The sequence below is a fragment of the Megascapheus bottae genome, chromosome 1, assembly GCF_031878675.1.
Source record: "Megascapheus bottae isolate mThoBot1 chromosome 1, mThoBot2.hap1, whole genome shotgun sequence".
Lineage (NCBI taxonomy): Eukaryota > Metazoa > Chordata > Mammalia > Rodentia > Geomyidae > Megascapheus > Megascapheus bottae.
Window position 1 is genome coordinate 72,850,045 of NC_143509.1, and position 22,631 is coordinate 72,872,675.

Consider the following 22,631-nt stretch of genomic DNA (forward strand, 5'->3'; position numbering starts at 1 on the left):
TCCAATTTATTATCCTGTTCATCCTTCAGAATGACTAACCTGGAATGGAAACAAATCAGTGACGTGGTCAGGAAATGTCCTGCCTAAGCTATATTTTCTTTTGTGTTACTGAAGATGAAGGGCTATCTAGAGCAGTGAAGAAGATTCTAGTAGCATCTGTAGCTTTGCAAAGAAGCATGACCACTCTTGTTATTCTTAAATTTTGAGAAACTTTCAATATATTTCTGTCTCAAGCTTTTTATTGTGAGAGTAGAATATATAATGAATGGAATGAATCTTCTTAGCAGCTCATGGTCAAATCTTGTTCTGTTTTGTTTGTTTTGTGGGTCATGGAGGGCCTGAACTCTGGGCCCTGGAGCTGTCTCTGAGTCTTTAGCTCAAGAATGTAACCCTACCCTTAAGCCACAGCTCCACTTCTCTTGTTTTCTAGAGGTTAATTAGAGATGAGTCTCAAGTTCTTTAATGCCCAGCTGGCTTTGAACCATGATCCTCAAATCCCAGCCTCCTAAGTAGCTAGGATTACAGGCGTGAGCCCCCACACCCAGCTGCAAATCTGTTTTATTCATAATGTTATTCTGCTTTTATAGGTTCATACTGTTATTCCTACTGTTTTGCTGCTTTCCCCCCCCTATTATTCCAATTATTTTGGAAGCAAAGTGCTAAAAATTATTCACTAATGTAAGTCTTGCTTAGCCAAGTAAGTATGTTGGCTCATGCCTGTAATCCTAGCTACTCAGGAGGCTGAGATCTTCTGAGGATCTTGGTTCAAAGCCAGCTTAGGGCTAAAGGCTCTGAGACTCTTATCTCCAATTAACCACTAGAAAACGGAAGTGGCGGCGGAAGTGGCGATGTGGGTCAAGGGATAGGGTGGAAGCCTTGAGCTGAAGAGCTCAGAGACAGAACCTAGGCCCAGGGTCCAAGCCCTGGAGACCAAAAAAAAAACACCCCAAAACAACAGCAACAAAAAATGGTAAAAGCTTTGTATTGGTTGGTCTTTTTTGTTCCAGTATATGCTATTCAAATGTAGTTGTGAGAAATAAGTACAGAAGTAGAAAGTAAAGCACATAAACTCTGATATTTGACATTTCTATTTGATTGAACAAAATTTCCTTCCTAGTAGATTGGGAAGGGATAGATAACATTTTTTTTTTTGGTGGGTGATGGGGCTTGAACTTTGGACCTGGTCACTGTCCCTGAACTCTTCAGCTTAAGGCTACCACCCTACCCCTTGAGCTCTTCAGCTCAAGGCTATGACCCTACCCCTTGAGCTATAGCCCCACTTCTGGGTTCTAGCGATTAAGATTAATTGAAGATAAGAGTCTCACTAATTAGAGATAAGTCTCACAGTTCTTTAGTGCTGGGGCTGGCTTTGAAATGCAATTCTCCATCCTCATTTCAGCTTCCTCAGTAGCTAGGATTACAGGCATGAGCCACCTCACCCAGTGATGGTTCTTAATTAAGCTTTCATGTCTCCTTTATATAAGGTATACTGTATACCAACCTCACAAAGATAGCACAGGTAGTTTTCCACTGTTTAAACTTATATGGTAGTGCAACAATATTTACTATATACTGAGTCACAAAAGAGATCAGCCAGGGCGGGGGTCGGGGAGGGAAATGGGGACCAAGACATGGGAAAAGGTATCAGTGTATGTGAAGTACTGCACCTGGTGTAACCCTTCTATTAATTACAATTAATTAATTAATTAATTAATTAATGTAACCCTTCTATTAATTACAATAAAAATATATGGGAAAAAAGAGATCAGCCAAGTATGATCTTAGATGTTTATGGTTTCAATTTTCACTGTCATTTTTACAATCTTAAAACATTATTTTAAAATTATATAAGAATATGTGCATTATTTATATATATATATGTGTATACTAACTTAAACACTACTTTTCACTATACTGACTTAAATACTACTGTTCTTTTTTTAGGTCTGTGGAAAAACTTTCATCTATAAGCATGGTCTAAAATTACATCAGAGTCTCCATGAGTCACAAAAGCAATTCCAGTGTGAACTGTGTGTTAAGTCATTTGTTACCAAACGGAGCCTTCAGGAACATATGAGTATTCACACAGGTAATAAAAAATTTATATAATTTATCTTATATATTTAAATTTATTATTATATCAGATGTGCAGTTAGTAAGGAATTATATTGATGGTTGTATATGTTCAGGTTTTTTTTTATTTTAGTCATTTAATATTATATGTGTTTATTTTTAATAAGCATTAAGTAAATACAGTGCCTTTAAATAGTAATTTATTAATTTTTGATTAACATCTTAATTGACCATATTACTGGGATTCAGATGTATATGATACATGCATCTATTGCACACCAATGTAATTAAGGTAAATTAAATTTACCCATTTCTGTCTCATTTTATGTGTGGAAAATTTAAATGTCTCAATTCTACAGTTTAACAGAAAGTAATAAAAGTTACATGTTAGAGTGTCCATTATTTCCAACAGATTGGAAAATTGGATTTGCTTTCATTAATGGATGTGCTTTCATAAATTATGTCAAAGTACAGGAAAACAAAGCCTGGCAGGGTGGCTCACACCTGTAATCCTAGCTACCCAGGAGGCTGAGATGTTAGGATCATGGTTCAAAGCCAGACCGGGCACTGAAGTCCATGAAACTCTTATCTCCAATTAACCACCAGAAAACGGAAGTGGGGCTGTGGATCAAGGGGTAGGGCTGTAGTCTTGAGCTGAAGAATGCCTTTATACTCAAATTATCTTTGGCTTTGTGCCATAGAGTGAATGCTGGACCACACGGTAATTCCATTTTTTTAAACCTTTTTTTTTCATATATTTTTTATTGTAATTAATAGAAGGGTTACATGATATTTCCCAGATAGATGGTGCATTAATTCCCATGCATTGATACCCTTTCACATGTCTTGGTCCCCATTGCCCTCCCCCACACCCCTACTCCTCAGCTTGCTTTCCCCCGTTCCCTATCCAGTTTCAGATAACCAAATATAAATATATCCGATATACCAGGTAACAAAGTGAGATAGTGTAACAATATGAGATAACCAAGGGACAGCAAAAGTGATGAGCGATAACATAGTACCTTAAGAACAATCATTCATTATATGGCTTATGTTTACATCATATTTTAAATGACAAGTTTAACAAACAAGTGTTCAAGGAGGGAATCTCTAATTACAATCTCTGGGACTTAGTATTTAGAAATTAATCGAAATTAGGCTAAGGGTTTGTATGTCATAGAAACCTATCAATTTATGAAATAAAACATGTCTATAGAGTCATAGGTTTTATGTCTATATAGTTATGTTTGTATTTCCATTACCATGTCCATAGCTTTGGGTATGCAGTTATTGAGTCCTCGCTCTTGTACTCTTTGGATTTAATAGCCACATATTAAGGATACCATGCACCTTTTGTTCCTTAGGTTTTGACTTGTCTCACTCAACACGATTCGCTCTAGATTCATCCACTTCCCTGCGAATGCCATTATTTTATCTTGTCTGTTGGCTATGTAGAATTCCATTGTATATATATATATATATATATATATATATATATATATATATATATATACCACATTTTCTGTATCCATTCATCTGCAGTAGGGCATCTGAATTGTTTCCATTGCCTAGCTATTGTGAATAGTGCAGAGATGAACATAGCTGAGCAAGTGTCTTTATAATACCCTGGATCATGCTGGTCAGGATAGATGCCCAGAAGTGGTATGGCGGGATCATAGGGAAGGTCTATTTTCAGTTCTTTAAGGAACCTCCACACTGCTTTCCAGAGTGACTGAACTAGTCTACATTCCCACCAGCAGTGTAATAGGGTTCCTTTTTCTCCCCAACCCAGCCAGCAACTGGCCATTCTTGTTGGGGTAAGGTGGTATCTTAGTTTTTTTTTTTTTTTGTTTTTTGTTTTTTTTTTTTTTGCCAGTCCTGGGCTTGAGCTCAGGGCCTGAGCACTGTCCTTAGACTTTCTCAAGGCCAGAGCTTTACCACTTGAGCCTCAGCACCACTTCCGGCTTTTTTCTATGTATGTGGTACTGAGGAATCGAACCCTGGTCTTCATGCATGCTAGGCAAGCACTTTAACCACTAGGCTAAACTCCCGGCCCTTAGGGGTGTTTTTTTTGCATTTCCTTTATGACCATAGATGATGAACATTTTCTCATATGTTTTTCTGCCATTTTAATCTCTTCTTCTGATAGGTCTCTCTTTAGTTCCCTTGCCCATTTAGTGAATGGTTTATTGGGTTTGGGAGGGATTAGTTTCTTGAGTTCCCTGTAGATACTAGATATTAAGCATTTGTCAGATATATTGTTGGTGAATATCTTTTCCCAGTTGGTTGGCTGTCTCTCTACTTTTGCAACTATGTTTTTATCTGTACAGAAACTTTTTATTTTTAGGTAGTGCCATTTATCGAGTCTCTCTCCAATCTGTTGTGACCCTGGGGTTCTGTTCAGGAATCTTTTGCCTGTGCCTATGAGTTCCAGTGTCTCTCCTACTTTATCATGTAGCAGTTTCACGGTTTCCGGCCTGACGTTGAGGTCTTTGATCCACTTTGAGTTAATGCTTGTCCATGGCGAAAGGCTAGGGTCAATTTTTAGTTTTCTGCATGTGGCTGCCCAGTTTTGCCAGCACCAATAATTGAATAGACTGTGTTTGTTCCATTGTATATCTTTTGCTCCTTTGTCAAATACAAGTTGCCTATAGGTATGTGGTTCTATTTCTGGGTCTTCTATTCTGTTCCACTCATCTTCTGGTCTGTTTTTGTGCCAGTACCAAGCAGTTTTTGTTATTATGGCTACATAGTAGAGTTTGAAGTCTGGTATTGTAATACCACCAGCATTGTTCTTTTTGCCTAGAATTGTTTTGGCTATTCTAGGTCTTTTCTTGTTCCATATGAATCTTTGGATTATATCTTCAATTTCCGTAAAGAATGTCTTTGGGATTTTGATGGGGATTGCATTGAATTTGTATATCAATTTTGGCAGTATAGCCATTTTCACTATGTTGATTCTCCCTAGCCATGAGCATGGGATGTCTTTCCATTTCCTAGTGTCCCCTTTAATTTCTTTCATTAGGCTTTTATAGTTTTCATTGAATAATTTCTTTACATCTTTGGTTAAGTTAATTCCTAAATATTTTATTCTTTTGTGGACTATTGCGAATGGGATCATTTTCTTGATTTGGCCTTCTGTTTGTGTATTGTTGGTGTACAAGAAGGCTACTGACTTCTGAAGGTTAATTTTGTATCCTGCCACATTGCTAAAGTGGTTTATTAGTTGTGGGAATTTGGGAGTGGAGCTTGTTGGGTCACTCAAATAGAGGATCATGTCATCTGCGAATAGGGATATTTTAATTTCTTCTTTCCCTATGTGGATCCCTTTGATGTCCTTTTCTTGCCTTATTGCTCTGGCTAAGGGTTCTAGTACTATATTGAAGAGAAGTGGAGAGAGTAGGCATCCCTGTCTAGTTCCTGATTTTAAGGTGAATGGTTCCAGTCTTTCACCATTTAGTATAATACTGGCTGTAGGTTTTTTATATATGGCTTTCACTATTTTGAGGAATGTACCTCTTATTCCTATTTTTTCTAGTGCTTTCAACATGAATGGATGTTGTATTTTGTGAAATGCCTTCTCCGCGTCCAGAGAAATTATCATATGATTCTTATCCTTAACTCTACTGATATGATGTATTACATTGATTGATTTGCGAATGTTAAACCAGCCTTGCATATGTGGGATGAAGCCCACTTGATCATAGTGTATGATTTTTTTAATTTGTTTCTTGATTCTGTTGGCTAATATTTTATTGAGGAGTTTTGCGTCTGTGTTCATTAGAGAGATAGGTCTGTAGTTTTCTTTTTTTCTTGGGTCTTTCCCTGGTTTGGGGATGAGAGTAATATTAGCTTCATAAAATGAGTTTGGTATTTCTCCTTCTGTTTCTATTTCTCAGAAGAGTTTTAAGAGTATAGGTGTTATTTCATCTGTAAATATCTTGTAGAATTCAACAGTGAATCCATCTGGACCTGGGCTTTTTTTGGTTGGCATTTCCCTGATTGCTTTGTTTACCTCATCATTGTTCAGTGTGGGTAGCCTATATTTATTTAAGAAATCATCCATTTCTACTAGATTTTCTTGTTTCTTTGAGTATAGGCCCTGGTACTACCTATTCATTATGGACTGGATTTCTTGGGAATCAGTTGTGATTGTTCCCGTGGGGTCTCTAATCTTATTTATTTGAGTCTCCCCTTTTTTTGATTAATCTTGTTAAGGGTCTGTCAATTTTGTTGACTCTTTCAAAGAACCAACTTTTTGATTTATCAATTTTGTGTATAGTAGATCTTATTTCAATCTCTGAAATTTCTGATTTTATTTTTGTTATTTCTGTCCTTCTAGCTGTTTTAGAATTAACTTTTTCTTGCTCCTCTAGGTGTTTCAGTTTTTTTTTAAGGTTATTTACATGCTATTCTTCTGTCTTTTTATTTTTTTATTTTTTTGCCAGTCCTGGGCTTGAGCTCAGGGCCTGAGCACTGTCCTTGGACTTTCTCAAGGCTAGAGCTCTACCACTTGGGCCTCAGCACCACTTCCGACTTTTTTCTATGTATGTGGTACCGAGGAATCGAACCTGGGTCTTCATGCATGCTAGGCAAGCACTTTAACCACTAGGCCAAACTCCCAGCCCTCTGTCTTTTTAATATGTGCTTCTAGTACGATAAATTTGCCTCTTAGAACTGCCTTTGCTGTGTCCCATAAGTTCCTTTGTGATGTTTCTTGATTGTCATTACATTCAAGGAAGTTTTTAATTTCATTTCTGATCTGATCTGTTACCCAGGAGTTATTCAGAAGTGTGTTGTTCAGTTTCCATGTGATTGAATGTTTTTTGACTTTGATTGCATTGTTTAGAATTAGTCTGACTCCACTGTGGTCTGATAGGATGCATGGGATTATATCAGACCCCTTGTATCTGCTTAAATTTTCTGTATGAACTATTATATATGATCTATTTTGGAGTGTGTTCCATGTGCTGCTGAGAAAAATGTAAAAACTTTTGCCATTGGGTGGAAGACTCGGTGTATATCTGTTAAGCCCAGCTGGGTTATGGTGTCATTTAAGTCAATGGTATCTTTCCTTAACTTTTGTTGAGTTGACCTGTCATTTGTTGAGAGTGGTGTATTGAGGTCTCCCACTATGATTGTGTTTGAGTCTATCTTGTTCTGTAATTCTAAGAGAGTTTGACGAATTTGGGTGCTCCCGTGTTGGGGGAGTAAATGTTTATAACTGTAATATTATGGGCATGGATTGTGCCCTTTACTAATACGTAATGGCCATCTCTATCTTTATGTACTGATTTTACTGAGAAGTTAATTTTGTCGGAGATTAAGATTGCTACTCCTGCTTTTTGCTTGTTGCACTGGAGTGGAAAATTCGTTTCCATCCTTTCACTTGGAATTTGTTTCTGTCTTTGGCAGTGAGGTGGGTCTCTTGGAGGCAACATATAGATGGTTGGTGTTTCTTAATCCAGTCTGCTGCTCTGTGTCTTTTGATTGGATTGTTCATCCTGTTCACATTTAGGGAAATTATAGAGAAGTGGTCAGTGTCCATTGTCATTATTTGTTTTTACTTCTAAGGTTCTTTCTCTCTCTCTTTTTTCCCCCTTTTGTGTTTAGTGAATTACAGATCTTCGCTTCTTGATGGGGGTTCTTGATGTTCTGCAATTTGTTCTCGATTCATTAATATTTTTTGTAACGCTAGTTTAGTGTGCACGTATTCATAAAGCTTCTCTTTGGAGTGAAATATTCTTGTTTCTCCCTCAAATGTAAATGCTAGTTTTGCTGGATATATCAGTCTGGGTTGGCAGTTGTTGGTCTTCAGGACATCAATGATGTTTTTCCAAGCTTTTCTTGCATTTAGAGTTTGCGTGGAAAGATCTTCTGTGATTCGAATTTTTTTCCCATTGTAGTATAGCTCTTTCTTTGTTTTTGCAGCATTTAAGATCAATTCCTTAGTATTCGGGTCTAGTGTCTTTACTATGATATGTCTAGATGAGTTCCTTCTAGGATCTTGCCTGTTTGGAGTCCTGAAACCTTCAATAATGTGAGTATTTTCCCTTTTGAGGTTGGGGAAGTTCTCTGCTATGATTTTGGTGAATAGGGGTTGCATTCCTTTGTCCTGAAATTCTGCACCCTCCTCAATCCCTATTATACGAAGATTAGACTTCTTTGCTGCATCTGCCAGTTCCTGGAGTTTTCTCTGGTGGATTCTGACTGATTTTTCCAAGGTGGCGATTCTCTGTTCCAGCTCTTGTGTTTTATCTTCCGTTCCTGATGTTCTATTCTCCATCTCAGTCAATCTGCTGCTTAATGCCTCCATTTTTGCTTGAAGTGTGGACACTGAGCTGATCATGTCTGCTCTGAGGGTATTGAACTTTTCTTCCACTTCTCTTTTGAATTCGAAGAGTTCCTTGGAAATTTCTTGCTTTTGTTTTTGGAATTCATCCTTCAATTCCAAAATCAGCTCCTTGATTTGAGTCATATTTCATGTCTCTTCAGGTGTCATTTCTTGGGATGGTGACATCTCTGTCATCCCTTCACGTTTCCCTTTGGGCTTTGTGTGGGACTTTGATTATTTATGTATGTCGTAATTCGTCTTTGTGCTCTTCTAGGCATCGAGAACTCTTGTTGTAGTTCGCCCTGTGGTCGGTAGTTGGCGGTCTTTACTTGGATTGGGACCTGTGGTTCTGGGAATATGTGAATACCTGTGGTTCTCGGCCACATTGATTCCTCTGCTGACTAGGTCAGAGTTTGCAGTTTTTGCTGGTGTCCAGCCTGTTCCCAGAGGCTGTGTGCTGCTCCACAACTAGCTCTCAGCCCAACCAGTGGCCTCACAGTGGGCCGTGGGATGGATCTGCGAGCTTCAGTCTCAGCATACTGGGCGGACGGTTGGTTTTCCTGTGCTGCTTCTAGGGGCGGGCCCCGGCCTAGGGTGTGGGGTTTGGGAGTTTCCAGGGGCTCTCAGAAGGATCAGCAGGTGTCCGCTCTGTTCCCAGGGGCGGAGCCCAGCTGAGGTCGTGGGCTCCAAGGGCGGAGCCTCGCCTTTCTGATTCTCAGAAGGCGAGCCTGACTGCTGATTGGCCCTTCAGTTCCCTGCTGTGTTTCCACTGCTTTGTCAGAGTCTGTGACTATGGGGGGCCCCCTCGGTGCTGTCTTGCTCAGGATTCCCAGCTGGAGAATGCCCAGCTCAAGATTTGAGGGGGGGGGAAGATGCTGGCTCCTATTTTCCCGCATACCCCACCCACTGTTGTAAGGCAGGTTCCCAGCGCCCCCCACTCTCCAGACCCAGTGGCCTGGGAGAGGAGCCTGTTGGGGCGGGTGGGAGCTGGGCCACCTCCGCCTCCCCTTGTGGGGTGCTGGGTCTTAGCGTAGCCCACCTGTCAGACTCCAGTCAGAGACCTGGGAGAGGATCCTGCTGGGTGGGTGGGAGCTGGGACACCTCCGCCTCTCCTGGTGGGGTGCTGGGTCTTACTGCGCCCGCCTGTCAGTGGCCTGGAGGAGTGGGCTGTTGAGGGAAGGGACAGGATTCTAAATTCCTTGCCCCCCTGTTCCTGCCGGTCTTAGGCGGAGTGGAGGGGTCTGAGTTAAATTCTATTGCTTGGCACCAGCTTTGCTTTCCTGATGGGTTTGGGTACCCTCTGTGTTACTCACGCCTCTGGGTTCCGTCTGTGGGTGCTGCACGGTGTTGGAGAATCATTCCCCTCGGATCTCCGCTGCTGCCTGTGGTCTGCGTCTGGGTTCCGCTGCTTGCTGTTCTGGTTCTGTGTCTGGGTTCCGCTGCTTCTGCGGCTCGCTGGCCTGGTCCTATGCTGGTTTCTGCAGAGGTTGGGCTGCTCCGCCCAACACCCTCCACTGCTTTTCGCTGCTTGGAACCGGGGGGGGGGGGGGGGGGGGGGAGTGGGAGGGGGGAGGGGGTCCTCGTGTTCCGAATTCTTTGAGAAAGTTGGATGTGAGTTTTATCTGGATTTCTTTTCCGGTTTGAGTCCTTCTCCATTGCTTCTTGAGTTTGTTGTTGTGGATTTCTCAAGGTATTTGACTCGTGGGACTCCCTGGTTCTCTCTTTTTGTGAGAGAGAGCTAGGCAGCGTCCCTATTGTCTCGGTGCCAATGTTCAGGTTTTGTTTTTTTTTTTTTTTTGATTGGTCGTGGGGCTTGAACTCTGGGGCCTGGTTGCTGTCCCTGAGCTCTTCAGCTCAAGGCTATTTGAGCCACAGTGCCATTCCAGTTTTCTGGTGGTTAATTGACCCATGATCCTCAGATCTCAGCCTCATTAATAGCTAGGATTACAGGTATGAGCCACAGGCGCCTGTTATTTCTTTACGTACTCAGAATGTATTTCAAAATTACTTATCTTTTGTCTTTTCCCCTTTCTAAATGTGTAGGTTTTTGTTTTTAAATAATGTGACATTTAAATTAAAGGTGTTTTTAAATACAGTTTTAGACTACTTATTTGTATAGAAATGTTTATTGTTTCTGTCAATGCGAAAAATGTGTACTAAGCTGAGTGTAGTGATGCATGCTATTTATCCCAGCTACTTAGCTAGGTGCCAGTGGCTCACACCTGTAATCCTAGCTACTCAGGAGGCTGAGATCTGAGGATCATGGTTCAAAACCAGACTGGGCACAAAAGATCATGAGACTTTTTTTTTTTAAGGAATTTATTAATGTTGATTTTTACATCATATTTTAAATGACTTTTTTTTTTTTGGTCCATTGTGGAACTTGAACTCTGGGCGTGGGCACTGTCCCTGAGCTCTTCAGCCATAGTACCACTTCCAATTTTCTGCTGGTTAATTGGACATAAGAGTCTTACTGTCTTTTGTAATCAGCCTGGCTTTGAATCGGGATCCTCAGACTCAGCCTCCTGAGTAGCTAGGATTATAGACATTAGATACTGATCCAGCTTCATGAGACTTTTTCCAGTTAACATTAAGAAAATTGAAGTGAGACAGTGGCTTAAAGTGATAGAGTACTAGCCTTGAGCAAAAGAGCTCAGAGACAGCACCCAGTTCCTGATTTCAAGCTCCACAACTGACAAACAAAAAACTCCCAGCTACTCAGAAGTTGGAAACAAGATCATCAAGAGTTCAAGGGCATCCTAGGCACCCAACTAAAAAATAAAAATAAAATGCAAACACAAAGTCTTGAATAACTCAGGTAGTAAAGAGAATCCTTGCCTAGCATGTACAAATAAGGTTCTAGGTTCAGTCCTCAGTACCATACCAAAAACAACAACAAAAAGTGTTAAATCATTAGAGTCTTCAGATTTTTTTCCCTGAATCTTTTTTAATACCCTCAAATGTATTAGAGATGATAATTATTAAAGTTGGATGAAGAGTACATAGGATTTCCCTGTTCCATTACAATGTATCCTCTTTTTTAGGGGGGACAAAGGTAGTACTAGGATTTGAACTCAGGGCCTTGTGCTTGGTAGGGAGGCGCTCTACCACTTGTCTCATGTCTCCAACTGTATTCTATTCTCATATATTACAAAAGAATAGGGGCACATGGTGTGTTGTGCGCTCTGAGTGGTTTGGGCAGTTCTTCTCAGAGCCTTGTTTTTGCAACCTTAAGTTGGTTCTGTTTACTGCTTGTGGCTTTCATTGGCAGATGTTCTGTGTTCTTGGCATCTCCAATATCCTGGGATCTATATTGAATCTTTTGGCTTAAATTACAGCGTCACACATCATCTTCCCAAGGACCTCCCAGGAGGACATGACCCCGATCAACCTTGCCTGGTTTCCAGACTTTCCTTTGGAATCTGAGGAAACCTCTAATGACCCCATAACTGTTAACATTTGCATGCTTTTAAAAACCAAGGTTGTGTGGTCAAGAGGTCTGCTGTCAAGTCAAGCAAGTAGCAAGGCCTTTTGGACTATGTCTGCAGTACAACAGTGCTTGCATAACTAAACACCATAAAAGAATTCCGTATCTGTCCTGGGGCAAGCAGGGTTTTTCAGAGGCATTCTCTTCTCAAAGCCAAGTGTTTGAAATGAGTTAAAACCTTTCCACTCTTCAGCTGTGATGGATTTTAGAGCCAGCCAATTCCTGAGATGCTCTCTACATATCTTATTGTCCTCTTGTAAACATGTAGCTTCTTTTTATTGGAGCCAGCCTTTTTTAACAACTAGAATTTGTTCCTTTTTTTTTAGACTTGAACTCTGGGCCTAGGTGCTATTCCTGAGCTCTTCAGCTCAAGGCTAGTGCTCTACCACTTTGAGCCACTGGGCCATTTCCTGGAATTTGTTTCTTAACTCCAAACTTTATATCCTCTTTGTCCAAACTAAAAATTTTCAAAATCTTTGTGCTTTACCTTTTGCTTTCAGTTCTCTGTGAATTTGGCCAAAAGGGAACAGCAAAGCTGGGCACCAGTGGTGTCCCTGGAACCCCAGCTACCCAGGAGGCTGAGATCTGAGGATTGTGCTTCAGAAGCCATCCTGAGCAGGGAATTCATGGGTTTCTTATTTCAGTTAAGCACCAAAAAAGCCAGAAGTGGAGCTGTAGCTCAAGTAGTAGAGTGCTAGCCTTGAGCACAAAAATTAGACAACACCAAGGCACACACTTCAAGCTGCAGAACTGGCACCAAAAAAACCCAAAACTGGGATATCTTGAAATTTTGGTTTTTTACCGAATAAAATTCGTTTGCTACTTTGAAATTCAGCCCCCTAAAGTCTCAGGATACAGACAAACGTAGACAAATCTTTTGCCAGAATGGCCTCTTTTCCAATTCCAAAAAGTCTTCATTTTTACCAGAAATGTAAAAATATAGTCCATGCTGTCCACATTCCAGTCGACATTCTATTATTCTGTGTCCACACCAGAATCTCCAATCCAATGGTACTTAGTGCATTCTAGAGCTTCTTCTCTAGCCTAGATCTCTAAACTTTTCCAAATTCCTCATGTAAGCCAGTTCCCGAGGATTCTAAACCACCTCACTTACATAGTTACAACAGTGACACCCCTCCCCGCCCCCCTTTCCTGGTACTAATTTTCTGTATTTAACCTTTTCAGTGCTATGACAAATACCTGGAAGCATGCCACCACCATGGTGTTGCCATATACTGGGAAGAATGACAGATTGTGGGCAGGGGCTCTGGACAGGAAGTAGGTCAATGGAGTTGTGGGCAAGACCCCATGCCTCAGACTTGAGGGTATAAGTTGTGTACTTTGGAGGAGCTACTTACCCTTCTGCAGTCCTCAATGGTTGCTGCTCCCTCTGCTACTTCCCCATCCACAGCCTCCATCATCCCATCCTTCTAATGCTGCCATGCAACCCAGCTTTCCATGCATTTGTCATAGCCGTGGAAAAACTAACACAATATACTTTTTATTATTCAGTGCAAGACTGCTGTTTGGGGAGGAAATAGAGATTTTGACTTTTGTTATTCTTAGAAGTTTCTGGTCAAACATTAACATTTCTATGGTCCATGATAAAAGAACTTTCAGAAAAATGAGAAAAACAGCTCATTAGGAGATGATCGCTAGGTTGGTGACATGCTTTTTCTTTCCTTTCTGCCCTCCCCCTACAGGAGAGTCCAAGTACTTTTGCTCAATTTGTGGAAAGTCTTTTCACAGGGGTTCTGGACTCAGCAAGCATTTAAAGAAACATCAACCAAAACCTGAGGTTCGAGGCTACCATTGTACTCAGTAAGTATTTAATGTGTGAAGCAGTCATTCATTTAACTTGTCTTTTTTTTAATATATTTTTATTGTAATTAATAGAAGGGTTACATGATATTTGCCACATAGATGGTGCCTTAGTTCCCACACATTGATACCCTTTCACATGTCATGGTCCCCATTTCCCTTCCCCCCTCCCCCACCCCTCATCTTGTTTTCCCCCCGTTCCTTATCCAATTTCAGATAACCAAATCCAATTATATTTGATATATCAGATAACAGAGTGAGATAGTGTAACAATATGAGATAACCACGGGACAGTAGATGTGATGAGAGATAACATAGAACTTGTCTTTTTTTTATTTGGCCCATCCTGGGACTTGAACTCAGGGCTTGGGTGCTGTCCCTGTCTCTCCCTGTCTCTTAGTGCTCAACGCTAGCACTCTACCATGTAAGCCCCGATACTTTCAGCTTTTTCTGAGTAGTCTCATGGACTTTTTTGCCTAGGCTGGCTTTGAACTGTGATCCTGGGATCTCAGCTTCCTGAATAGCTAATTATGGGCTTAAGCCACTAGTGCCTGACTGATTTCCTTTTCCAGAGTAACATGGAATTTTTTTTATTGTTATTATAAAGATTTTTGTCAGTTATGGTGCTTGAACTCAAGGCCTGGGTACTGTCCTTGAGCTCTTTTGCTCAAGACTAGTGCTCTACCATTTTGAGCCACAGTGCCACTTCTGGTTTTCTGGAATTAAATGGAGATAAGAATCTCACAGACTTAACTTCCAGAGCTGGCTTTGAATAGCTATTCTCAGGTCTCATCTTCCTGAGTAGCTAGGATTGTAGGCATGAGCTACCTGTGCTCAGTTACAGTTTTTTATTATGAGTAAAAAAGCTCAACCCAGATTGGCTGAGTATTTTGAATTATAATGCTTAGAAGACTGTCGTTTAATGTAAACTCATTTCTGTTATATAGACATGGTAATAGCAGTGGTTTAATCTCATAACCTCTCCAAATTATCATAAAAGACCATTTTCTGGCAGCATAATGCTGGAGGTTTACATCACCTGTAATCCTAGCTACTCAGGATGCTGAGGGTCCTGGTTCAAATCCAGCCCAGGCAGAAAAGTCCATTTAACCAGCAAAAAATCTATGGCTTAAGTGTAAAGTGCCAGCTTTGAGCCAGGACTTAGTACCTTAGTTCCTATAAAAGTCCTTAGGTTCTGGGGGGTGTGGGGGGGGAGGGAAACGGGTACCAAGACATGTGAAGGGGTATCAATGTATGTGAATTAATGCACCTTCTATCTGGCAAATATCATGTAACCCTTTTACTAATTACAATAAAAAAAAAAGAAAAAAAAAGTCCTTAGGTTCATTCTAATTATATCAAGTTAAGTCATTTTTATGTCCCTGTGTCAATCACTATGGCCAAGGGAATGCTATGCTTCATCTCTAGTCTGTGGTTACAGAGCTGCTCACCTATAACATGGGACAGAGAAGAAAAGGTGATGAAGGATCTGTTTACAGGAGAGCAAAACCAGGAGGATGGGCTGAGAGTTTGGCTTAGTGGTGGAGTGCTTGCCTAGCATGGAATTGACCCAGGTTCAATTCCTTGGTACCACATATATAGAAAAAAGCCAGAAGTAGCGCTGTGGCTCAAGTGGTGGAGGTCTAGCCTTGAGAAAGTCCAAGGACAGGGGCCAGGAGTTTGGCCTAGTGGTTAAAGTGCTTGCCTAGCATGCATGAAGACCCGGGTTCGATTCCTCGGTACCACATACATAGAAAAAAGCCGGAAGTGGTGCTGAGGCTCAAGTGGTAGAGCTCTAGCCTTGAGAAAGTCCAAGGACAATACTCAGACCCTGAGCTCAAGCCCAGGACTGGCAAAAAAAAAAAAAAAAGTCCAAGGACAGTGCTCCGCCCTGAGCTCAAGCCTGGGACTGGCAAAAAAAAAAAAAAAAAAAAAGAGAAAAAAGAAAGAAAGAAACAGGATGAGGTGAGACATAAAGGGCCTTTTCTCTTTAATAACTTTTGGATATTCTACAAGGTACTCTAGAAGTTAAAACACTTAAAATGTTTCAAGACTAGAAAAATTGGGGAATTCTTTGCTTGAACTTTGGGTTTATCTCCAGGGTTGTAGAAATTAGTTTATTGAATTCTTGTAATGTATTTTTTAAGATAATCCAATTAGATAATTAAACTTCATTGCAGATGTGAAAAAAGTTTCTTTGAAGCTAGAGATCTTCGCCAGCACATGAATAAGCATCTTGGTGTGAAGCCATTCCAGTGCCAATTTTGTGATAAGTGCTATAGTTGGAAGAAAGATTGGTATTCCCATGTGAAATCTCATTCTGTCACTGAGCCTTATAGGTGAGTAAATTTGGGGATTCATATTTAACTGAGAAATGTATGTACTTGAATGAATTCTTATTGACTGTTGGACAAAATAATTGAGGTCCCTTCCCCTATGTTAGGTGCAATATATGTGGCAAAGAATTTTATGAAAAAGCTTTGTTTAGAAGGCATGTAAAGAAAGCCACCCATGGGAAGAAAGGAAGAGCAAAGCAAAACTTGGAACGAGTGTGTGATCAGTGTGGAAGAAAATTTACTCAATTGAGAGAGTACAGGAGACATATGAACAACCATGAAGGTAACTTAGTATTGTAGCTCTAGATCTGAATAGAATGATTGCCAGTCAAGCAGTGGTGGTGGTGCTGCTGCTGCTTCTTCTACTGCTTCTACTTTGCTGTTTCTTCTGCTTCTTGCTCCTCTTCTTTCTCCTCCTCCTCCTTTTTTGTGGGTCATGGGGCTTGAACTCTGGGCCTGGGCTTGTCCCTGAGCTCTTCAGCTCAAGGCTACCACCCTAGCCCTGGGCCTGGGCACTGTCCCTTGTATAAGGAAAACCATTCAGTACTGACTAAAATGATTGCCCTAGTCAAGGCATAAAGGCATGGGCAGTTTTACTGGAAGTTGGACATATTTTGACACTTGCAGTTCATCATATGTGTTCTTCTGTCTGCCCCTCCCCTCACCCCTGTTTTTTTTGGCAGGAGTTAAGCCTTTTGAATGCTTAACATGTGGAGTAGCTTGGGCTGATGCACGGTCTCTAAAACGTCACGTCCGAACACACACAGGAGAACGACCCTACGTGTGTCCTGTGTGTAGTGAAGCCTACATAGATGCCCGGACGCTTCGCAAGCATATGACTAAGTTCCACAGAGACTATGTGCCTTGCAAAATTATGCTGGAAAAAGACACGCTCCAATTTCATAACCAAGGAACTCAAGTGGAACATGCTGTTAGCATCTTAACTGCAGACATGCAGGAACAAGAAAGCAGTGGTCCTCAAGAGCTTGAGACGGTGGTGGTGACAGGAGAAACTATGGAAGTTCTTGAAGCTGTTGCAGCTACTGAGGAGTGTCCATCTGTATCTACACTTTCTGACCAAAGTATTATGCAAGTGGTTAATTATGTTCTGGCACAGCAGCAAGGACAGAAGCTTTCGGAAGTTGCAGAAGCTATTCAAACGGTTGAAGTAGAAGTAGCACATATTTCAGAAGCAGAATAGATATAGTGATGGCAAGAAAGAAGACACATCATACACACTGAACTCACTGAACGTTTGTTTACAGTTTCATGTTTCTATTCACTTTAGAGTTTCTGTGTCTATGCTCTGGGCTGTTGGTGCCATTTTCTTTGGCTAGTGAGTTCAGTAGAAAGTCCACTTACTGTAAAGAAATGGAGAACAAAATTCTGTCTGCTGATAGTGGTTTATCATGGTATGTTTTTTATGAATTAATGTTTATAAATGGCTGTACTAAATTTAAAATTGTACAGTTTTATTTGTATTTTGACATTATTTTACATATTTTGAGTTTAAAAAGCTACATGTTAGCTTTTTTTTGTTTTATTCTCAAAATACAGAAGTTCTGTGATTTCAGTTGCTCCTTGTGGATTAAAAAGAAAATTTTAATATAAAGCATTTCATAGGATATATAGCTTTATAATTTTTTTTGTCGGTCTGTGATTTACAAATTTAATATTTATTTAACCCTTTTTGAGTCAGGGATTCCTTATTCTGTTTTAAAGCACTTAATGACTTATATGTTATAATCAAGTTCAGTCAATAGATTTATCTTTGTGAGGAACCCATAAACTGAATACCTGATTTTCAAAATGCCATTAAAGTGCATAAGATTCCTGCTAAAGCCTTAGTATGATTTCTTCTCCGGGCATATAATTTGGCCATGAGAAAAGAGTACTGTTTACTAAACACTGTTGATGGAAAATTTCTCCTTTAACATAGGATTATTAATTTAAAAAAAAATCTCTTTGCTGAAGAGAGTGAACAAGTTAATGAATGCACAGTTATGTTTGGTTATGCTTTCATCTTTTGTATCATGTTTGTGACAAAAAAAACTGCAGGTGAAAAATAGGATAGCGATATGGACATCCTGTGGATACCATATAATTGTCAAAAAATTTCAGAATATTGAAGCCCTCATTATAGGATACTACTTGATTATGCTTCTACCAAAATAAAAATATCTTGTACATTTACCTAAAACTAAATTATATTGATTCATGTGTTTGATTGTTAAGTTCTTCCTCTTAGTCAATTTGCTGATTTTTAAGATAACCATGGAGAAATCTCACATTTCTCTCTAAGAAACTACCATTCAAGCTATAATTGTTAAAACTAAGCTTTTAGGTATTAGAAGCTATCTTAAGGAATAAAATTAAGATATATACAGATTATATGTAATTCATTCCTAAAGCACAAAAAAAGAATGTGCCTTGTTGTACATATATTATAAAGATGCTTATTCGAGTTTACTTTGAAAATGGCTTTATGTATAAATGTGATAGCCATGCTGCATGCATTATATTTGCATACGTAATATTTGCATTTGCAAATTTTTCATTGTTTCTATAGCTGTATGGCTGACTTTCAATTCGAAGTGAATCTATGTAACAGCCTGTTGTAATGGCTGATTGTTTACTATGTTAATGAAAAAGTTTTTCAGTCTAACTAAAATTTGAAATTGTATTTTATGTCCATTTTACCATTGTTACTACATTTAGTTAATTGTGAAAGCCCATTAATGTATGTCAGATATATGTAAATAAAACACGTTTGATCTTGTTTAAAGCATAAGCTTTGAAGTTGAGCCTCGTTATTGTTTTTAATTCATGTATGAGTTTTATCTCATGTGTTCAGTATGCGAAAGCAATACATCAATACTGGGGGCATGGTTTAAGTGGTAGTTTGTGTCCAGAAAGTAAGTTCAGTCCCTACCAAAAGAGAAAAAAGAAAACATGTTTTCCATCAGTAATTAGCTCTCTAGCATGGTTTTGTTTCTTTTTCCCCTCTAGACAAAGTCTTGCGATTGCAACCCAGTTTTCACTTCGTGCTTGTGGTCCTGCCTCAGCTTTCTGAGTGCTGGGGTTATGGATATATGCCACCATTCCGTGGATTTTAATCAAAAGGCAGTGTTTAGAGAATTTCTCAAGGCAACTAAAACTGCCAACTTTTTGTTGTTTTTACATAGTACTTTTTAAGTGATTACCTTTTTATTTTTTAACATTTATTTTTAAAATATTAAGCTGTTGTACAGAGCAGTTATTTCATAAGTCAGATACGGAGTACATTTCTTTTTGGACTTTATCTTCCTTCGCTTTCCCCATTTTCCCTTCTTATCTATGCCCACAGGTTGCATCATTCATTTTCCTCATAATGTATATTGAATACTATGACTGCCTCCTCCCTAAAAAGCCAAAAGCAGAACACCACCAATATTGAACCTAGGGCTTTGTGCCTGCTATGCAAGCACTCTATCACTAGGCTATGCTCCTGGCCCTAGGCCCCCCCACATCCTATCAAGAAATTAATAGGCAAAAAGCTGAGCTAAGCAGGGTACTATTAGCTCATGCCTATAATCCTAGGTACTCAAGAGGCTGAGATCTCAGCAGTTCCATGCCAGCATGGGTAGGAAAAGTGAGTCTACCTAAACTACCAAAAAATCCAGAAGTGGTGCTGTGGCTCAAGTGTAGAATGTTGTGCTACCCCTCAGTCAGAGAACTCAGGGACAGTGCTCATACCCTGAGTTCAGTCCTCAAAACTGCCCGCGCACACACACAAAATGGCCAGAGTGCTGGCCTAGCAATTGCAAGGTCCCAAGTTCAAACTCATTTTGCCCCATCCTGAAAAAAAAGGAGTACATACAGATGGATAAAAGTTCTATGTTCCACAGTGAGAAAACTCTTCAACTATTGTCCACTGTTTTCAACAATTATCACGGTAACGCAGGGTCCATGTCAAGAAATAATATAATAATATAAAGTACCACATAAATCACTGCTGACCAAAGGCTTCCCGATCCTGCCAGGAACTGTTTGTGTGAAGACTGAGGCAGGAATTGCAAAGTTTGCCTTATGTACAGCTGCAGCTTGGTGGAGCTGAGCCTCAGGGATTTTTAAGATTGTGTGTGTGTGTTTTTTCTTTTCTGTCAGTTGAGGGGCTTGAACTCAGGGCCTGGGTGATGTCCCTTAATTTTTCCACTCAATTACCACAGCACCACTTCTGGTTTTCTGGTGGTTAACTGGAGCTAAGTCATAAGGACTTTGCTTCCCAGGGTTGGGATCAAAACAATTTACTAGCACCCAGCTTGTATGTCTTAATTCAGTTTCCTTAGGCCAAAGGTAATGTCATCCTGAAGCTGATAGTCTGATACTTCTTAGATATCTTATGTCTTCTCCCTCCCCATTAAAGCAGTGCAGAAAGCGGCCTTCAACAATATTCCTGATAAAATCATGTAATAGGAATTTGGTGTTTTTGACATAATAAAATGTGTACCTCAGTCTTAAACCATCTTTTTGTGTGTGTGTGCCCCCCCATTCCCCGGTCCTGGGTATTGTACTTGGCCTGGGTGCTTGAGCTCTTCAGCTCAAGGCTGCCACCCTATCTTTGAGCCAAGCCCCACTTCCAGTTTTCTAGAGGTTAATAGGAGGTAAGTCTCAGGTCTTTTTGTGCCTGGGCTGGCTTTGAACCTTGATCCTCAAATCTCAGCCTCCTGAGTAGCTAGGATTATAGGCATGAGCCACCCGCGCCTGTCCTTTAAACCATCTTAATGATAAAACAGGAGACTGTTCCACTGAACAAATGATACTTTTCATTGGTGTCCTGAGGAAAGGTCCAGCTGTGTAGCCAAAGCTGGCTTCAGACTTGGGACTTTCCTGCCTCAACCTCCAAATCATTAACTGTGTACTAGAGATAACATATAATACTGAAAGGAAAACAAATTAAGACCAAAAAAATTAAGAAATAAAACTATCTTAAAGGATGATGGCATAACTATAATATTCTACAGTAATAATGTGGGTACTTTGGTCATAATAGCTTATTTTACCATTTTTTCATGTATTTTTATTGCAATTAATAGAAGGCTTACATTATATTCACCAGATAGAAGGTGCATTACTTCACATACATTGATATCCTTTCTCATGTCATGTCATGTCATGCTCCCCATTTCCTCCCCTCCCACCTTTTTTTTTTTTTTGGCCAGTCTTGGGCTTGACCTCAGGGCCTGAGCACTGTCCTTGGACTTTCTAAGGGCCAGAGCTCTACCACTTAAGTCTCAACACCACTTCTGGCTTTTTTTTTCTATGTATGTGGTACCAAGGAATCAAACCTAGGTCTTCGTGCATGCTAGGCAAACACTCTACCACTAGGCTAACCTCCCAGCCCCTTATTTTACCTTTTTAAACATAGCTATCAGAAAGTTAAAATTGCATATGTGAGTCACATAGTTTTATAGGACAGCACTACTTTAGAACTTCAAGGCCTGGGTTCACATTCTGCACCCTCTATTTTTAAATCTTTAAAATGAGAATTACAGGGGCGAGGAGTTTAGCCTAGTGGTAGAGTGTTTGCCTAGCATGCACCAAGACCAGGGTTCAATTCCTTGGTACCACATAGAAGTCGGAAGTGGTGCTGTGGCTTAAGTGGTAAAGCTCTAGCCTTGAGAAAGTTCAAGGATAGTGCCCAGGCCCAAAGCTCAAGTCCCATGACCACACTGCCCTCCCCCACCCAAAAGTAATTCTAGGACCCTCCTGAAAGATACAAAAGCACTCTTGATTATTAAGACTTAATGTCAGGGACCATGGTTTGTTGCTTCTCTGGGGCAACACGGGGAATGGGGAGGGACACACAGGGCCAGCCTGAGGTCCCCTGGAGCCGAGAGAGATGGTAAGTATCAATGACCCAGCCCTCCCCCAATTACTGGGGAAGAAAAAACCACACTGAGTCAGGAGCATCAGATCTCTCCGCTGATCTTACCTGATCTCTTTATTGCGTCAGACAATTAGTTATATACTGTTGAGGTAGAAGGAGGGAACTGGGAAGCTAGCCAATAGGAAGAGGGCCACCGTGCTACCACTAAGGGTCTGGGTGGGGCTTTCAGGTACCCGAGAAGCTGCGGGGGTGGGGGGGGCACTCAATTGAGTCACATACACAGAGATGCCTTAAGAGAGGTATGCAAGGAGTGAATGCCTGGCCAAAGTCCTTTAATTGCAGCTGAGCCGGGATCAGGCCTCAGAGATGGAGGTCAGGCCCCAACAGTGGTTCGCAGCAGTAATTGTTACTCAGAAGGGAGAGATCAAAAGGACCAAGCGTAGAAATTAACCAGGAAGAATTTACCCAAACAACCTCAACTCACAAGCTTGAATATGGTGGACTGTGGTAGACAGACTGTGTGGTACCGTAGAGGCTAACACTGACAAAAAAAAAAAAAATACATGACCCTATCAAAAAAATAGAGCAAAAAGAGAAAGTGGCTCAAGTGTTTCCCTTATAAGTATGAGGCCCAGAGTTCAAGCACAACAAACAAAAGCCAAACCCAATGAGCAAGCCATAAGTCAATAGAAAAGAAAATCTGAACACTAC

The 22,631-nt window shown here is 40.4% G+C and overlaps 1 protein-coding gene across 1 annotated transcript in view; it reads left to right on the forward strand.

Annotated features, from left to right (window-relative positions):
- Positions 1-18,186, forward strand: part of Zbtb11 (zinc finger and BTB domain containing 11) — a 34,449-nt gene extending 16,263 nt beyond the window's left edge. Inside the window, exons 7-11 of the mRNA XM_090347106.1 lie at positions 1,945-2,089; positions 13,598-13,715; positions 15,896-16,054; positions 16,159-16,334; positions 16,735-18,186. Of these exons, the coding sequence (XP_090203232.1) occupies positions 1,945-2,089; positions 13,598-13,715; positions 15,896-16,054; positions 16,159-16,334; positions 16,735-17,252 (1,116 nt within the window). The 3' untranslated portion in view covers positions 17,253-18,186. The remainder of the gene's footprint in view (positions 1-1,944; positions 2,090-13,597; positions 13,716-15,895; positions 16,055-16,158; positions 16,335-16,734) is intronic.
- The last annotated feature ends 4,445 nt before the right edge of the window (positions 18,187-22,631 follow it).